The following is a 20,372-nucleotide window of genomic DNA, read 5'->3' as shown; positions in this document are numbered from 1 at the left end:
AGAAAGAATAAGAGGAGGAGGAGAACGTCGATAAAGATGAGGAATGGGAGGAACGTGTAACTGATGGTGCTGAAAAGGGATGACCTTTGAAGCTTCTAATAGAGGAACAAATGGAGGGTAAAGATGATGGCCAAAAGGTGACTGAGGAAAATGGGAATGGTAGAAAAAAAAGTTTAATCGATTGAATAAGAAATATGAGTGTAGATATACAGGGAAGTCATGATGAAGAAAAGGTAAAAAAAGAAGCGAAAGGAAATAGTACTGTTTTCTTTCAACCATTTTTGTGGATTGGACAAGTAGGAGGACGTATTACGTAAGATAAAGGAATGACTATGACTTAACGAGCACTCAGGTGGCCGAGATACGTAATTAGGTAACTAGTCAGGTGCATAGGCGGACTGCATACCGTAGATACACAGCACAGCCTGAACGTGATCACATTGCCTCAGCCAGTAAGCTCCGCCCCAAGCCACAATATTTTCACATCATTGATCACCCAAAGCAAGCTACGCTACCTCATCGTAGAAGCTGGAGAAACAAGCGAGAAGAAGGAGAAAGGATGAGGAGAAAGAGGGAAGATGAGCAGTAAGCGAAAGAGGATGACTAGAAAAAAAAAAGATGAGGAGAAAGGGAAAGAAGACGAGGAGGAAAGCGAAGATACATAATAAGCTTGAAAATGAAGATGGGATATAGGATGAGGAGAGGGAGAGAAAAGGAGAAAGAAGATGGGAAAGAGAGAATATAAAAAGGGAGAAAGAAGATGAGTATAAAGTTACCCAACACTCTATCTTTTTTAACTGCTGGACGAGGAAAGTCGAAGAAATATTTGGATCAGAAGAATAGGATTGAACTCTATGTGAAGAAGGATCAGAAGGAGGAGGAAAAGGAGAAAGAAGGAGATAAGGAAGAGTGGAATGAGCTATAGTTTCGATCATGGCTATTGACCTCACTATCTACTCTTTGTCCTTCGTTTAATGGAATGGAGGAATATGTTGAAAGATTTTAGGGGATTGCAAAAGTTCTGATGCATTGAGGAGGATCAGAGGACGAATACATAGGAATAACAGACACCAGAAGACCTGGCGGTCTATGGCGAGGGTGTCTGTCTACTACCGCTACTACTAGTAATCTACGTGTGGTAGGACAGTATAGAATAGATGAAGGAGGAGGAGGAGGAGGAGGAGGAGAAGCTAATTTCTTAAAGCGTATGGCGAGCAAGATTAACCCACAAACAAGGAGTGCATCTCGGGATATTAGAAAGCTACAGTAGTAGTGGATGGAAAATAAATCAAGCCCAACGTGTTAACTAAGTGCCTCAGTTCGAACCCCTCTCTGAACGCCTCTTCCACTATCGTTAATTCCCCCTAAGCACTTTCCTCTTCCAGTATTACCAGGCGTCATTCAAAAGATGGAAACACGAAATAATATTAAGATGTTTAAATTCCCCTTATTAGTCCATCCTTGTTCTCCTCCTAACACAGTTTTCACACCTAGTGACTTCATCTTCCACCTAATAAGTCTCCTTCTAAAGAGCCTTATTTTTATCATTACTGCGCCTCGTGAAGAGAAAGTAACACTAATAATAATATCCAAAAATATTACTCTTGGAAAAATAATATTAATACTACTAATAATAAAAAAATAACCTGAAAAAATACTTGTGATAAAATTCTAATGATAAATATTAATACGAAATACAAACATTCTAAAATATCAAAAAATACCTATACAATCACTTTTCTCGTCCCTAAATACACGACAACGACCACGGTAAGAGTTACTCTGCCTGAGTTCCCCCTCGCGGTGCACCTTTACCCTCTGAACACTCTCTTCACACCTCGCAGCTTCAGCCACCTTCAAAGTTCCCTTCTGAGCAATCTAGTTTCCATTATCGCTGAGCTCGTAAAAAAAAGTTGCTGAATGGACGAGAAAGACCATAGCACGAGCTCGAATTTCCCTCTCGACACCCTTTTTTTCCCTCTCATCTCCTTCCTCATACACCGACGACCGTAAACCACCAGAAAAGTTATATCTAAAAACTCTTATGCCCGTTATCACTGCGCTCGTAGAACAAATGCTGAATAGACGACAAACTATAACTCAAGTTCGAATTCTCTTTCTATCACTTTTCCCCGTTTTCAACCCAATTTTTTTTATATAGCTTCAATGTTACTGCAAAATGCTACAGGGCGCAATGAAAAAAAAAGGATATAATAGTTACCGAGGTTCGGGTCTCTTCTCTCAAGTCTTTTTTTCACTCGCTTTGTAGGCGAACGGGCTCACCCTTGAACACTATACTTCTCCCGCCACTACCCTCAGGAAGCTACTGAATACAAAAACAATGAATACGACAACAGCTCTTTGGTACAGATTCCCCTCCTAGCACTTCCTTTCCCCTTTTAGGACCTCCATTCCCTCTTCGCGTCCTCCACCGTTACCACCCCAACAAAGCCACTGAATAGAGAATAACAACGCATACCATAACAGCTCATTGGTTTAGATTCCCCTCCTAACACGTCCCTTCCCTTCCTAACACCTCCTTGCCCTTCTTTAACAGTCTCCTTCCACACCAAACTGCCTTCCAACCCCTCCTATGTTTCTGTTAGCACTGGGGCTCTTAAGGAAAGTAAGCTGAACACAAAGATTATAGCATTGGAGACTCGGTTCGAGTTCCCCTTCCTAACTCCTCTTGTTCCCTGTCTGTAAACACTTGATTCCTTTTATTATTACGCCCCATTGTAAAAAAACGTGAATACAGCAAAAATAATAAAGACCACACCCTGCCTGGTCAAACTCTTTCGCCTCTGCCTGTCAACATCTACCTTTCCTTCTTGCTGGAAGTATGCCTTCATACAGCCTGTACCTAAGAAGGGTGACCGCTCCAATCCCTCAAACTACCGTCCTATTGCTTTACTTTCTTGTCTATCTAAAGCTTTTGAATCAATCCTTAACCGGAAGATTCAAAAGCACCTTTCCACTTCTGACCTTCTATCTGATCGCCAGTATGGGTTCCGCAAGGGGCGTTCTACTGGTGATCTCCTAGCCTTCTTAACTGACTCTTGGTCATCCTCTCTTAGCCGTTTCGGTGAAACTTTTGCTATTGCGCTGGACATATCAAAAGCTTTTGATAGGGTCTGGCACAAATCTTTGCTTTCAAAACTACCCTCCTACGGTTTCTATCCTTCTCTCTGTACCTTTATCTCCAGTTTCCTTTCTGACCGTTCTATTTCTGCCGTGGTAGACGGTCACTGTTCTTCTCCTAAATCTATTAACAGTGGTGTCCCACAGGGTTCTGTCCTATCTCCCTCTTTTCTGTTGTTCATTGATGATCTTCTTTCCAAAACGAACTGTCCTATCCATTCCTACGCCGATGATTCCACTCTGCATTATTCAACTTCTTTTAATAGAAGACCCACCCTTCAGGAACTTAACGACTCAAGGCTGGAGACTGCAGAACGCTTAGCCTCAGACCTTACTATTATTTCCGATTGGGGCAAGAAGAACCTGGTGTCCTTCAACGCCTCAAAACACAGTTCTCCACCTATCCACTCGACACAATCTTCCAAACAACTATCCCTATTCTTTGACAACACCCAGCTATCACCTTCCTCAACACTAAACATTCTCGGTCTATCCTTAACTCAAAATCTCAACTGGAAACTGCATATCTCATCTCTTACTAAATCAGCTTCCTCGAGGCTGGGCGTTTTGTACCGTCTCCGCCAGTTCTTCTCCCCTGCACAGTTGCTGTCCATATACAGGGGCCTTGTCCGTCCTCGTATGGAGTATGCATCTCATGTGTGGGGGGGCTCCACTCACACAGCTCGTCTGGACAGAGTGGAGGCTAAGGCTCGTCGGCTCATCAGCTGTCCGCCTCATACTGATAGTCTTCTACCTCTTAAATTCCGCAATGTTGCCTCTCTTCTATCTTCTATCGATATTTCCACGCTGACTGCTCTTCTGAACTTGCTAACTGCATGCCTCCCCTCCTCCGGCCCCGCTGCACTCGACTTTCTACTCATGCTCATCCCTATACTGTCCAAACCCTTTATGCAAGAGTTAACCAGCATCTTCACTCTTTCATCTCTCACGCTGGTAAACTCTGGAACAATCTTCCTTCATCTGTATTTCCTCCTGCCTACGACTTGAACTCTTTCAAGAGGAGGGTATCAGGACACCTCTCCTCCCGAAACTGACCTATCTTTCGGCCACCTCTTTGGATTCTTTTTAGGAGCAGTGAGTAGCGGGCTTTTTTTTTTATTAATGTTTGCTTTTTGTGTGCCCTTGAACTGTCTCCTTTGCTGTAAAAAAAAAAAAAAAAAAAAAAATACCTCTCGAATCTCCCGCCCTCTTTGTACACCTAAGGCCCCTAAAATAAGTCGCCCGTGAACACTTTATAACTTTTATTATTATGCTCTGCTGTTAAAAGAAAAAATGGAATAAAGTAAAATAACAAAGGCTGTACTACAAACGGGTTCGAATCTCCCTCCTAACACCTCCTTTTCACACCTAAGTGTCCTAAAACAACACTAACTCCCCCATGAACTCTTCTCTGTGTTCCCTCTTCCCTTTATCATGACCCTCTACTAAGAATACACTAATACAGTAAAACACTACAAACATGTTCAAATCTCCCTCCTAACACCCTCTTTCCACACCTTGGGCTCCCAAAACAACACTAACTCCCCCATGAACTCTTCTCTGTATTCCCTCTTCCCTTTATCATTACCCTCTACTAAGAATATTGTACTTGAATACAGCAATATACAGAGCTGGGCGCGTTACTGGATTTGGGGTAGTCCGCTACCGCTCCTCCGCACTTCGGACGCAGGTAGTCCGCACCTGTACTTCCGCGCCTAAAAATTTTTCGCTCGGTCCGCTACCGGACCTCCGCACCTCCGCTACTGTACGCAAAACTATTAAAGCGCGCCTGAAAAAACTAGTTCGCACCTCAAAAATAAAAAAAAAAATAGTACAAGCAATATACATCAAGCTTCAGTTATATATATATATACATATATATATATATATATATATATATATATATATATATATATATATATATATATATAGAGAGAGAGAGAGAGAGAGAGAGAGAGAGAGAGAGATTTACCTTCAAATGGGGTGGGCCTCTCAAGCGCGAGTCTGGAATGTTCTGTGCAGTAACGGCTTATTCCTCCTAATTTACATTTTCCCATTATTAATTAAATTCTGTAATTACACTGTAAGGGGTACAGCTCCAAGTCATACAAGGAAATGTCTGACGTCGCCAGCGGCGTAGGGGTTCTGGAGGCTGACGGTGCAGGCGTGCTGGTTCTGTAGCTCACGCTATTGACGCTACTATCCCCTGACACACTCCTGCTCCTGTCGCTATCACCTCTTTTCACGTATCTGTCCATGTTTATTTGTAAACACTAAACACTAAACAATCGCAGTGAATCACTAAATGTCAAAAGATTCTGAAAAGAAAAAGAAAATTGACACAGTGATCAGCTGGTAGCACATAGCCCGCCAAAACGCGCGAAAGTAATGCCGCGGACTGTTTGTCGTCTTCGTTTTTTTATCTTTGAAAATCTCAGGTGCGGAAGTCTGGACCCAAAATTTCGCCTGTCCGCACCTGTTACTTCCGCACTTTTGAAAACGTTCCGCACTTCCGGGCTTCCGCACCTCGTTTGGCGGTCCGCAGGTGCGGAGGAGCGGAGGTCCGGACCGAGGTGCGGAAGTGCCCAGGTATGGCAATATACTACAAACAGGTTCGGATCTCCCTCCCAACACCTTCCTTTCGCATCAGTCGCCCCCAAACCAGCACCAAGTCGGCCGTAAACCCTTTATTTCCATTATCGGGGCGTCACGGAAAGAGTGTCGGCAGTACATTGTGGGGATGGGCCTCGAGGCCACAGGGGGAGGGCCAACCCGCGCCCCGGAACGGTCTCTGCGGGCGCGTGGCTCTCAGGGGCGGCGCCGAGGCATAAAGAGCGCGCCTGACTGCTGAGAACTCCTCGTTAGGGTCTTTTATTCTTATGTAACGACTTGTGAGGGTGTAAGGAAGGAGGAAGGAGGTGTGTGGCTGGGTTGGTGGGGTGTGTTTGTGTGTGTGTGTGTGTGTGTGTGTGTGTGTGTGTGTGTGTGTGTGTGTGTGTGTGTGTGTGTGTGTGTGTGTGTGTGTGTGTGTGTGTGTGTGTGTGTGTGTGTGTGTGTGTGTGTGTGTGTGTGTGTGTGTGTGTGTGTGTGTGTGTGTGTGTGTGTGTGTGTGTGTGTGAAGGGGATACGTGCATGGGTGTGGGGGTATGTTTTTATGTGTGTGTGTTGTTATGTAGTTGTTGTTATGGCAAGGATCCTGTGTTGTGTGTTGGTCCTATGTTAGAGAAGATGAAGATAGGGAGAGTAAGAGAAACTACAGTGGCATATAATGATAAAGAGAAAGAAGAATAAAATGGTAAGGAAAACACAGAGAAGGAGGGAGGGGAGAGAAAGGAGGTGATAAACTATTAAGAATTAATTTGATCCCTTATGAGGAAAGTTAGGGTCAAGAAAGGAGTTTGCTGGTGTTTTATTTAATTATTCTCTCTCTCTCTCTCTCTCTCTCTCTCTCTCTCTCTCTCTCTCTCTCTCTCTCTCTCTCTCTCTCTCTCTCTCTCTCTCTCTCTCTCTCTCTCTCTCTCTCTCTCTCTCTCTCTCTCTCTCTCTCTCTCTCCATCTTCTCAGCCTGTGGAGAAAAGACGTGGATGAGAAGGAGAGGAAAGAAAGGAGAATGGTATTAGAAAATGTTTTATGGAAGGAGGAAGAGAGGACGCGGAGGAAATGGAGGGAAAAGCGAAGGAGAGAAAAACGCGATAGAGATAACAGAGAGAAAAGAAAATATTTGCCTGTGGGGACTGAGATTCCGATGAAGTGAAGAATGGTAGAACAGGAAAAAAAGAGAGGAATAAGAGGCAAGGAAAAAAAGAACGGGAAAGAGTATTAGATAAGAGAGAAGGATTATTATTATTGTAAATATATGTAAAAATAGACAAATTAAGAAGAGAGAGAGAGAGAGAGAGAGAGAGAGAGAGAGAGAGAGAGAGAGAGAGAGAGAGAGAGAGAGAGAGAGAGAGAGAGAGAGAGAGAGAGAGAGAGAGAGAGAGAGAGAGAGAGAGAGAGAGAGGGGGTGGGTGGGGGGGGGGGGAGAAACAATCCGCAATATCAAAAGCTTCGTTCGACGAAGAAAAAGAAAGAAAAAAAATGCAAGAGCAAAGCATTCAGTCTTGCAGAGTGAACAACAACAACAACAATAACAACAACAACAAGTAACAAAAAGGTAACAGTCTAAAACAAAATACACAACACTTTTTTTCCCTTCCTTCCCTCCTTCCTTCCTTCCTTCCTTCCTCTCCACCTTCATCCAGCTCCACACACTCCCCTCCACCACAAACCCTTTTCCTCCCTCCTTTCTCTCCCCTTCCACACACCTTGTTATTTACCTGCAATTTGTACTCCTGCTTTTCCTGTTAGTATTATCTTCTCTTTCGTTATTTGTCTTTGTTCTGTTCTGTTTCTCTTTCATTCGTGTTTTTCCTCATCTGTCTTTCTCTCTCTTCTGTATAATCTTTCTTCTCCTCACCTTTCTTTCCTTCCCTGCATCTACTCTCCCCTTGTAGTCCTCCCAGCATCACTTTTCCCTTTTTCCCCTTCCCATCTATTTCGTTACCTCCTTTCCTTCTCCTTCTCTCCTCTTCCCTATCAATTGCGTAGTTTTCACAGCATCCCTTTCCTCTCCACTTGAGCTCATCATCTTTTCCCTCCTTCTCACCCATTCCTCCCCCCCCCCCTTCCCCCGGTGTGTACTCACGTGGGTCGCGGGGCAGCACGTGGTACCAGGTGACGGGCGCTCCCCTGATGGCGCCCTTCACCACGCACGTGATGTTGATGTCGCTGCCCGCCTTCATGAAGATCTCCCTCGAGCCGGTGATGCGCGCGCTGGGGACTGAGGAGGAGAGGCGGGGAGGGGTTAGATTAGGGGTGACAGGTGTAAGGTGTAAGAGGTATAGTGTGTGTAAGGGGTGTAAAGGGGTGTGGTGGAGAGGAGGGCGGGAATATTGAGTATATAGAGGACTTGAAAAATGATAAAATCTTAGGTCCTTCGCTCTACGGTTCACACTGGCAGAAAAAATCAATTACGTAATGAGGGTTTTTATCCTATAGCATGGGAAATAGCTTCGTTATGCCCAAATATATTCCAATTAATCATGTTATATGGACACGTCTTTAATGCTATGTCATTCCTATGGCAGGGTAACGTTTTCTTTGCAAATTGGCATTGGAAAATAGCTGTCACCCCTCTGGCCAAGGAAGTTAGGAAAACAAAAATGTGGTACTAGGCATCAAAACGTCCGGATGCGAACAGGCCAAATGGAGGTTAAAATAGAGGAAAAAGAAGAGAAGGAGGAGGAGAAGGAAAGAAAGATTAATAGGTAAGAAAGAAGGTTGGTGAATCTATAGAACGTGAAAGTGGAGATAAATAAACTATAGAGAAATAAGAAAAGAAAATGGAAAATGGAATGTATGGGTGACGAAAGACAGGTAGATGAGAAATAATTTTTGAATTTGGTGAGAATGAGAATAATGAAAAAGATGAGAGGAAAGATAAAACGAAAAAAATATGAAATCGTTATCGACTAGAAAGAAAAAAATCTAAATATGATGAAACAGGAGATAGAAAAAAGGTACGTATAGGGGAAAGAATGGAAAGAAAGAACAGTAAAATATAAGGAAGAAGACACTAGAAAAAAGTTAGGAGGACATTGAAAAGAGAGAAAAATAAACAGCAAAAGAAGTGGGAGTTGAAAACACAGAACGAAAGAGAAAGAGGAAAAAGCCAGACAAAAGAAAACAGAGAGGAATTAAGGAAGAAAATAAGAGAAACATAACCAGGAGGGGAAGAAGACGAGAAGGAAAAGCAGAGAAAGACAAGCGAGGCGAAGGTGTGCGACAAAGAGTCGAGGGTAAGAAAAATGGGGAAGACGGAAGAGGGAAATGGAGGAAAGGTCAATAAAGGAAGGGAGAGGAAGAAGAATGGAGGAAGAGGGAATGTTGGTGAGGTAGCGTGATTAGAGAGAAGAAGAAGGAACTAGGAGGAAGGAGATAGGAAAAAGGCGTTGTTGAATGATGGAAAAAGGGGAAGGAGAAGACAGAATAAGAGGAGTGGTCAGAGTAAGTAGATTTTGAATGTAAGAAGAAAAGGAGGAAGACTAGAGATGTAAGGAAGAAATAAATAAAACAGAAAAGGAGAAATAGACGGAGACCGAAAAGTACGAGGAGAATGGAAAAAATCCAGGTGATTAAAAGACTATGAGAATGAAAGAAAAAATATAAAAAAAAATAATTGGCAGTAGAGATACGAAAGGAAAAGTTACAAAAAAAAAGAAAACAAAAGATAAGAATGATGCAAAGAGGAGGTGATTTTGGAAGGGAATTAAGTTAAAAAAGAATGAAATTAAAAAGGAAAAGGGAAATATTACAATCAATGAGAGGTTATGATGATACAAAATAAGGGTAAACGCAGAAGAAAAGAAACAAAGCAAAGAAGTATAGACATTGGAGGAACAGAAGAAGCACGAAGAGAGAGGCAAGGAGTGTATGTTTATTAATAGGAAATGAAACGAAGATAAGGCAATGAATAAATGAGGGAGGAAGGGAAGAAGATAACAACCAAACTAGGGAACTGGAGAGAGAGAGAGAGAGAGAGAGAGAGAGAGAGAGAGAGAGAGAGAGAGAGAGAGAGAGAGAGAGAGGGCGAGGGAAGAGAGGGCGAGGGATAATTATTCGGCGAGGGAAAAAAAAGTTTGGAAACGAATCAGAGCAATATTCGGGGGATTTGGCGCGCCATGACACCCTTGTGATTGGCGTTCAAAAGTTTTTTGTTTGTTTGTTAGGCTGAATACCCATACGTAAGGAAGGCTAATGAAGAAAGGCCATTACCTCTAATGGCGCCCAAAAAAACAGTCCCTCCGCCAAGTTTGTACTCCACATTTGGTGATGTTAGGTGCGCCTATTCCGCCTGACCTGTCATTCTCTCTCTCTCTCTCTCTCTCTCTCTCTCTCTCTCTCTCTCTCTCTCTCTCTCTCTCTCTCTCTCTCTCTCTACTCTCTCTCTCTCTCTCTCTCTCTCTCTCTCTCTCTCTCTCTCTCTCTCTCTCTCTCTCTCTCTCTCTCTCTCTCTCTCTCTCTCTCTCTCTCTCTCTCTGTCACTTTTTTCTCAGCTCTTTTTTTTCAGTTCTTTGCCTTCTTGATTCATTTTACGATTTCTTCTTCGTATCACTGTTTCATTAGTTTATTTCCTCTTTTTTTTTTTGTACAAGTGTTCCTTTTTTATCTCCTTCCTTGCTACTACTACTACTACTACTACAACTGTTTTCTTATATCCCTTCCAAGCCTTGTGTTTCCTGTTCTTTCTCTTTTTCTCTCATTTTTCTTTCTCTTCTTCCTGACCCCTAATTTTTGCTTCACCCTTCCTTCCCTCTTTTATTTTTTATTTTTTCATATTCATTCCTTTCAATTATTTTTCTTTCCCATTCCTCTTTTGCCTCTTTTCTTTCTTTCCCATCTCTTCGTTTAACACTTTCATCACCTCTCACTACCTTCACACGTCTCTTTACTTCCCACCTTCTCACGTTATAAAGTCTTCTTCCTCATTTATCTTTCTCTTCCCCCACTGTTCTTAATCCTTTTCCTTTTGTCTTGTTTATCTCTAAGGCTTCCATGAGGTTTTATGCCCATCATTTCATCTTACCCTCTCTTTCTCTCCCTCACACACACACACACACACACACACACACACACACACACACACACACACACACACCAAGTAAGTTCACTCCTCTTTCCTTCCCCACTCACACTAATATCACACCAAACACCCACACACACTCCAACAAACCTCCTCACACTTCACCGCCAGCAATTATCAACCCTAACCTAGATACGCGGACAGAGGCTCACGTTGCTGCCTTCCCCTCACACATTTACCTAACGCCGATTCCTGCCTACCTGTAAGCCATCATCTATCCCTCCCACCTTGACGCACGCCTCCCCCCTGCCCCGTCCTGCTCCCTCACTCCCCACCCTCACGCCACGCCATCACCACACCATCACCAAACCAGACACACGCACTGCCATCTTATTAATTAACACGTCCATCTGCACCACACGCCACTGTTACTTAGCCAGTTTGTTAGTTGGTTGGTTGGTCGGTTAGTCAGTTAATCAGTTAGTTGATTAATTAATTAGTTAGTTAGTTGGAAATTTAGTTATCTCGTAAGTTAGATAGTTGGTTATTTATTTATATGATTAATAGTTAGTTAGTTGGTTGGTTGGTTGGTTAGTTAGTTCTAGATCTTGATCAGGATAATAATGTGCAGGGCACTAAAGAAGTGCATAACACGCATATTTGTTGGCTGTTGGGGGGACGGGGGAGCCGGGTGTGCAGGGGAGGGAAGTGAATCAAGTGTAATTTTTAGTGTTGGTGTGTTGTGGTGACAAGTGAGTGTACTTGTTTTTTGAATGAGTCTATTGTATCGAAGTCTAAAATCTGTTGAGGGAGGCTGTTCCAGTCACGTATGGTGCGTGGAAAGTATGAGTGCTTGTATGCGTCAGTGTTAGTATGATATGTTTGGTATTTATGGATGTGTGTGTTACGAGTACGTTGACTGTTTGCGTTGTGTAGGCATGTTTGTGGGTCAATGTCAATGTGAGTGTTTGTGATCTTGTACATAAGTGTAAGTCTGTGTGCTTGTCTGCGTATGTGAAGAGGGTCCATGTTTATCTGTTGTTTGATCCGTGTTGTGATGCCAGGCGTTCGAGTGTAATTGTTTGTAATGAACCTTGCCGCCTTGGTGTTGATTTGTTCTAACCTATCAATGTTTCTGCGTGTGTAAGGATCCCACACCATGGAGCAGTATTCCAGTGTTGGTCTCACAAGTGTGTCATAAGCTATGTGTTTAAAGTCAGGTGTGCAGTTATGTAAATTCCTCCTCAGGAACCCCAGTGTTCTGTTGGCTGTTGGCACTGATATGGTCTGTGTGGGTGTTGAATTTCAAGTTAGTTGAGAGGTGGATACCAAGGTACTTGTGTGTATGAACTGATTCTAAATTTGAATTGCGGAGAGTGTAAGTGTGATGGATGTGGTTGTGCGCTCTGGTGAATCTTAAGAGTTTGCATTTGTCTGGTCGGAAGTGCATCTGCCAGGTGCGCTCCCACCGCTCGAGGGCGTCCAAGTCGTTTTGTAGTAGTCTGCAGTCGTCAGTAGTCTTTTCTGCTCTAAACAGTAAACTATCGTCGGCAAATAGTCTAGTGGAAGAGTTAGGCGCTGACAGTGGAAGATCGTTAATGTACAGAAGGAAAAGAAGGGGGCCTAGAACGGTGCCTTGTGGGACACCTGAAGAAACAGGGACAGTGTCAGATGAAGATCCGCCAAGAAGAACACGTTGAGTCCTGTTAGTAAGAAATGCAGTGATCCAGTGAAGAATAGGTCCTGATATACCGTAGTATTTCAATTTTAATGTCAGTCTTTTGTGCGTGACTTTGTCTAAGGCTTTGGCAAAATCTAAAACAATAGTGCCAACTTGTTTAATGTCAAGTCGGTCGAGTAGCCTCGTCATGTCGTGATATGTAGTAATGAGTTGCGATTCACATGAGCGTTTAGGTCTAAAACCTTGTTGTGAGTCAGTAAGGATGTTGTTTGCGTCAAGGTGATTCATTATGTGTTTGTGTATTATGTGTTCGAAAATTTTACATGGAATCGATGTTAGTGAGATGGGGCGATAATTAGCTGGGTCAGTCCGGTCACCTGTCTTGAATAAAGGATTAATATTTGCCAAAAGCCAGTCAGAGGGTAATGAGGTGGTTGATAGTGATTGGGTGAATATGGCCTGAAAGATGGGGGCAAGGATGGGGGCAAAGGATTTAAGGATGAAGGCGGGAATATTGTCGGAGCCAGTGGATTAGTTGTGTGGAGCTAGTTAGGCTTGCTTGCTTATAAATGAAATAGAAAAAAATGGAACAAAGCAAAAGGAAAGCAATTTTACAGACTGACAACAAAAATGCACAATACATAGCCTACTGCAGACGAGTAATATTTCATAATCATTCATCCGCGTAATACCTCCCCCCTCACACACACACACACACACACACACACACCTCACTCACTCTTCCTCCACCTCCAACACACCCTCAAACCCTGTACCCACCCTTTCTCCATTCCAACACACGCTGTGCCCATCCCTCCCTCCCCAAACACACCCACACACCCTATACCCACCTTCATCATCTTGTACCCACCCTTCCTCCACCCGAAGCACACCCACACACCCTATACCAACCTTCATCACCTTATACCCACCCTTCCTCCACCGGAAACACACCCACACACCCTATACCCACCTTCATCACCTTATACCCACCCTTCCTCCACCGGAAACACACCCACACACCCTATACCCACCTTCATCACCTTATACCCACCCTTCCTCCACCGGAAACACACCCACACACCCTATACCCACCTTCATCACCTTATACCCACCCTTCCTCCACCGGAAACACACCCACACGCCCTATACCCACCTTCATCACCTTATACCCACCCTCCCTATCCCCGAAGCACAACCCCACACCCTCTACCCACCTTGATCACCTTATACCCCCCCTTCGTCCCCCGGAAACACCCCCCCCTCCCCCCCCCCCTCCGCCCCTCCACTCACCCACAACGCTGAGCCTGAAGCGGCGGAATATCTTGGGCTGCGTGGACACCTGGCACTCGTAGAGGCCGGAGTCGGTGATGGCGGGCCGGTCCACCTCCAGGCTCCAGAAGGGCGAGCCGGGCAGGTGCAGCGCGCGGAACCTCGTGTCCGTCGTGTACGTGAAGTTACCTGTGGTCAGCACGTGCAGGTCCTGGCGCCTGATCCACGACACCTGGGGGGGAGAACATCTGTTGTAGTGCGAGAGAAATGTGTGTTTTGTTTTGTTCCTGTAATGATTGATGATGTGCCGGGTTTTAATTAAGGGATGTAATTATTAGAGGAATATCAGGTGCTTTTGTCTGATTCGTGACACCTGGGCAGGACGAATACTTGGTTGTGTGTACGAGGGGAGTAATTTTGTATGAAGTGTTTGTAAGGTTATAAGGGACGCATTATTTTGTGTGTCAGCAGTGTTGGCAAGACTGTGAATGATGTGTCTCCTTGGTGGCAGTGATCATGCAGGCGTGGGGCGTACAAGTCATCATGATGGTGTACACTGGCAGAGGTTCCCAACTTTTTTTTCAGGCTACCCCAATCATGCACCTGTTGACATGACTGCGACCCCACTACTGTGGATTTCAAAGGCTGTGAGTTTTCGTTTTTTGGGAATAACTTTGTAACCAACACTCGTATCAGCACAAGATTTTGTTACAGCGTATTTCGTACACTGCCCTAATTTTTATGGGTATCGTGAATCACCAAAAGTAGATAATAAAGGCACTTCTCCCTGTAGCAAAAGGGGAAAGTCGGACTGGCCACTCAAAGAAACGATTGATAATAATGATAATAATAATGGTAATGATAATAATAATGGTAATGATAATAATAATGGTAATGATAATAATAACACACACGTGCGACTCGGCATGAATGGACGAACAAATTTTCACCATTATAAAACAAATTATATTTTCGGTGGTGCGTAAAATTAATAGCATAAAAAGTCAATGTCAAAGGGGACGACCTACCAGCCAGCCACCACCACCACCACCACAATCATCAACATCATTATCACCACTACCACCACCACCATCATCATCGACATCATTACCACTTGCAGCATCACCACCACCACCACCATCATCGACATCATTACCACTTGCAGCATCACCACCACCACCACCATCATCAACATCATCACCACCACCACCACCACCACCATCATCGACATCATCAACACCACCACCACCACAATCATCAACAACATCACCACCACCACCACCATCATCGACATCATTACCACTTGCATCATCACCACCACCACCACAATCATCAACATCATCATCACCACCACCACCACAATCATCAACATCATCATCATCACCACCACCACCACAATCATCATCATCATCACCACCACCACCACAATCATCAACATCATCATCACCACCACCAATCCTCCACAATCATCATCACCACCACCAACACAATCATCAACATCATCACCACCACCACCACAATCATCAACATTATCATCACCACCACACAATGTCAACATCACAATCATCAACATCATCATCATCACCACCACCACCACAATCATCAACATCATCATCACCACCACCACCACAATCATCAACATCATCATCATCACCACCACCACCACAATCATCAACATCATCATCACCACCACCACCACCACCACCACAATCATCAACATCATCATCACCACCACCACCACAATCATCAACATCATTATTACCACCACCACCACCACAATCATCAACATCACCACCACCACCATCACAATCATCAACATCATTATTACCACCACAATCAACATCATCATACCACCACAATCATCAACATCATCATCACCACCACCACCACAATCATCAACATCACCACCACCACCACCGCCACCACCATCATCATCAACATCATCTACCACTTGCAGCATCACCACCACCACAATCATCAAACATCATCACCACCATCCTCAACATCATCATCACCACCACCACCACCATCATCCACATCACCACCACCACCACCACCACCACCTTCATCCTCGACATCATTACCACTTGCAGCATCACCACCACCACCACAATCATCAACATCATCACCACCACCTCCACAATCATCAACATCACCACCACCACCACCACCCCAATCATCAACATCATCATCACCACCACCACCACCACCATCATCATCGACATCATTACCACCACAATCATCAACATCTTCACCACCACCACCACCTCTACAATCATCGGCATCACCACCACCACCACCACCACCATCATCGACATCATTACCACCCTTGCACCACCACCACCACCACAATCATCAACATTATAATCACCACCACCACCACCATCATCGACATCATTACCACTTGCAGCATCACCACCACCACAATCATCAACATCGTTATCACCACCACCACCTCCACCACAATCATCGACATCATTACCACTTTGCAGCATCACCACCACCACAACAATCATCAACATCATTATCACCACCACCACTCCACCACCACCACAATCATCGACATCATTACCACTTGCAGCATCACCACCACCACCACCACCACCACAATCATCAACATCATTATCACCACCACCACCACCACCATCATCGACATCATTACCACTTGCAGCATCACCACCACCAGACCCACCGTCACCTTTATCGCCATCACATCTTATTCTTAACTACGTTTCGATTATAATTTTCTTCTACTCTTTCACTCTCTCTTGATCATCGGGATTTTTTTCGATCACATTCACATTTTTTCAACTCCCTCATGTCATTATTTCCCCTTTCCATCACCTCCTCCTCTTCTCACCGTCCGTTCACCTTTTTCTTCTCTTTGATTATTTCGCTCTCCTTATCATCGTATTTTTATCTTTCCCACACTTTCTACCTCCTGATTCACGCCATTATGCCTCACTTCCTCACCTCCTCTTTTTTACCTTTACATTCAACTTTTACTATTTTTACTCTTATTTTCCCTTTGGGCATAAGTATTTTTTCTTGCCCACTTTTCACCTCTTCAATCATGGCATCAATCCTCTTTACTTCCTCCTACAACATTTTTCTTACTTCCCATTTCCTTTACCTCCTCCTTCCTACCTTTCGATTCATCTTTTTCTCTTTTACTCCTTCCTCTCCTTCCTTTTGATCATCATATTTTTTCCCGTCCACCTCCTTCCACCTCCTTAGTATTTGTCATTATTTCCCATTCCATCTACCTCCTCCTCCTCCACTTGCCTTTCGATAGGATAACGAGAGGCGGTGAGAAAGAAAGGGTGAAAGTAAGGGTTAGGGGCAGGTCTGTCTGAATGAGGAATGCAGCGCCCTCAACCTCCCGAGCTGTCTTTTCCCCGCTTCCTCTTTTTCTTCTGTCCATGCTTCTTTCTTTGGGTAACCGGGGGATTAATCCCCCCAGGGGCCCTGTGTCCTGCTGCCTTATAGCCAAAGCAGTCAGGTATTGACCCTGATCTGGGCTGGCTGGGTGAAGGGTTTGGACCCTCTCCTCCACAAAAAAAACTTACCCTCAGCCAAAAACTAATTAAAAAGTAGAGGTAGTGGTGGTGGTGGTGGTGTTCTAAAAGAACTTCTGGAGTGTTATTGAGTCTTTGTTCGTTGTTTTTTTTTTTTTTTTTTGCTTTTAGTTTGTTTCTCCTTTGTTTCTGGTATATTTCTTGTTTGTTTCTCGTTTCTCTCAGGTTTGTTTGTTGTTTGTCTCGTGTTTGTTTCCGGTTTGCTTTTTGTTTGATTCTGGTTTCTTTCTTGTTTCGTTCGTGTTTTGATACATTTTTGCAAAGTAATTTCTGGTCTTTGGGATAAGATTCGTTTTAGCAGCATGCCAGTATTTCATTACCTACCTTATGAAACATCACTAGCTCTTCATATATATTTTCTAAACGTTCAACAATCATGAAACGCTTTCAAATCCTTTCAGGACTATTTTTTTATTGCTGAAAATAGGGATAATATTCACAGCGTAGCCTCCTCTGGCAGTACCGCGGCAGCAATCCAGCAGTGTTAGAGAATACCTCTCGCAGAAAGAAGTCGCATATGTCTCCTGAGAGGGGGTCGGGGCCCCCTGGTTAGAAAGGGCGATGGGGCTGAAAAGCCCCGATGAATGTCAGGTCGTAAGTGCGGTTGCAGTAGTTGAAATATGTCACTTTTAAAAATTAAAGCCCCGATTTCTCACGGGTTCCAAGTTGAACACCTCACTGCGAGCTATTTGCGGCTGCGGCAGCAATCCCTAAAAGGCAAGTCAATCTTTTAGTCATTTCCGTGAAAAAGTACTGCCTCCATGATAACAGCATTATATTTTGTCCAAAATAGTCAGCATTTCGAAACTAGTAACGTCATTAAAACGAATCTTTACCGTCAATTTTTTTTTACATTCTTTAGAAATATCAGTGCTTAGTTGAGTTTCTTTTTTCGTTTAGTATTTCAGTCTTATGTCAAGTACACGTTTTATCTTCCTTCATCATCTTTTATTGTGTTTTGCTTTTGTAGTTTTATTTCGTAATGAGTTTTTTTTCCTTTGGATCTCGTGCTGTTTTTTTTTGTTTCGAGTATTCCAGATTTTTTATCCAGTTTTCAAAGTAAGTGTTTCATCATTTCCGAGTTTTTGTTCTCTTTTTCACCAAAGTCTTCAGTGATTGATATATATTTTAATCCCCTCATTATTTTCTGCTTCAGTAATCTATTTTTTTCCAATATTTGAACTTTTCTTTTTTTTTCTTTTCTTTCCTTCTTTCTCTTCCTTTTCTGTGTCCATCTGTATTTCTCTTTCTCTTTCTTTTCTTCCGCTTTCTCTCATTTCAGTGATTTCTTTCGGTGTGTACCACCTTTTTATATTTCCCCTGACACGTGAGTTCCCGCCGTGTTCCCGTAGCTCAAATATTCCTGCGGGTATTCCAGGACTCCACTTTGCTGCAGGATTCCTGTTGGGGTTCTGAAACTCCTGCAGGATATCCCGAATGACCGCTTTTATTACCTCGTTCTCCTTCTTTCCTTCTCTTCTCCCCGCCCTCCTTCTCTTCACCCTTTTCTCTTCGTCATCGCTTTTTCATTCGTTTCGTTTCCTTTTTTCATTCGATTTCCTTTCCTTGCTTATTCTTTCACTTCGTTTTCGTTTTTTTTTTTCTTCATTTCGTCTTGTTCTCAAGTTTTTTCATCTTTTTTTTTACTTCTTTTTCTCTCCACGCGCCTTTTTCTTTCCTTCTTTTCTTTTTTCTCTTTTTTTCTTCTTGTTTTTCTTGGATTTCTTTCCGCCATTTTAAAAATTTTCTTTTAGCTTGGTCGTTCTTTTCCACTTTTCCTCGCTTGCTTTTTTTTACTTTTTCATCATTTGTATTCCTCTGTAACTAGTTTTCTCCTTTCCAGCCTTTCGTTTATCATTTCTTCTTCTTCCTCCTTTTCCTCCTCCTCAACCTTTTTTCTTTTTCATCCTTTACTTTTCTTTCATTATCATTCAGTTTTCTTTTCCATTTTTCTCTGTGAATCATTTCTCTTCCTCCATTTCTCCTCAACGATCATCTTTCCTTTTCTCCAGTTTTCCTTTTTGCCTTTTCAGGTCTTTTGCATGTTTCCCTCTCTTCCTTCTCTCCTCCCTCTCTTCCAATATTGTAACGTAACCCTCTCCTACCTCTCACCCTCCTCCTTCCTTCCTTCCTTCCTTCCTTCCTTCTTGGATTTCTTTGCATTCTTTTTCCTGCCTCTTCTGCATCTAATATATTTTTTCAGTTATTTGCATAAATTATCACCTCTCTTCTTTGCTATTTATATATCTGTCTTTGTATCTATCTATCTGTCCACATCTACATATCAATCCTATCTATTTACGTATCTTATTACAGGGTTGTCATTTTTCCTCACATCAAAATATATCTTCAGTAATTCTCCTCCCTTGCCTCTCGCCTCCACACACGTTACCTCTTGTCCTCCTATTTTCTCCATCCTCCTCATATACCTAGCTATTTTCTCCATTTTTCGTGGCCTAGCACCGGCACTATCTCCTCCTCACTCACCTACTTCCTCTACTCCTCCTTTGTCCTTCTCTCCCTTCCTCTCTTACTTTTTGATACTTCGCCTTTCTCCACTTCTTTTCATCTTTCATTTCCTACCTTTTCCATTACATGATTTCCTTCTTCATTTCCTCTTCTTCTTCTCTCCCCGCTCCCTTTTCTTCACTTTCTGTACACCCCTCCCTCTGTTCATCTCATCCTTTATTTTTCCTGCAACTCTCCCTTTCTTCCCTCCTTTTTTCTCCCTCCTTCCCTTCCCTTTTTCTCCACTTTACATATTCTCCCTTTCGTCCTTCTATATTTCTCCGTTTCTCTCCAACTCTCCCTTGTAGAACCTCTCCCTCTTTCCTCTCATTCCTTCTCCACTCCTTCTTCCCTCTGCATCCATGACCTCTCCTCATTCCTCTCACCATTCTCTTCTCCTCTTCCTCCTCCTCTTCCTCCTCCTCCCTCCACACCCAAGATAAACATACCTCTCTTCCGTCTCCTCCCCCCCTCCCCCTCTCTTCCACCTTGCATAATCCTCCCATTCATTCCCTCACACAGGTAATCTCCCATTTCTTAAGACTAATATTTGCTACTAATTATAAAG

General features: G+C 43.4%; 1 protein-coding gene across 1 annotated transcript in view; it reads right to left on the bottom strand.

Moving 5' to 3' along the window:
• The window catches only part of LOC126984144 (kin of IRRE-like protein 1), a 28,564-nt gene extending 14,301 nt beyond the window's left edge, over positions 1–14,263 (bottom strand). Inside the window, exons 1-3 of the mRNA XM_050837930.1 lie at positions 14,202–14,263; positions 13,740–13,966; positions 7,829–7,963 (exon numbers count right to left, since the gene is read on the bottom strand). Coding sequence (XP_050693887.1) covers positions 7,829–7,963; positions 13,740–13,966; positions 14,202–14,263 — 424 coding nt within the window. The remainder of the gene's footprint in view (positions 1–7,828; positions 7,964–13,739; positions 13,967–14,201) is intronic.
• Between the last annotated feature and the right edge of the window lie 6,109 nt (positions 14,264–20,372).

Source organism: Eriocheir sinensis, chromosome 1 (assembly GCF_024679095.1).
Source record: "Eriocheir sinensis breed Jianghai 21 chromosome 1, ASM2467909v1, whole genome shotgun sequence".
NCBI classification, from domain to species: domain Eukaryota; kingdom Metazoa; phylum Arthropoda; class Malacostraca; order Decapoda; family Varunidae; genus Eriocheir; species Eriocheir sinensis.
The sequence above is the reverse complement of the archived record's forward strand: the minus strand, read 5'-3'. Positions and strand labels throughout refer to the sequence as shown.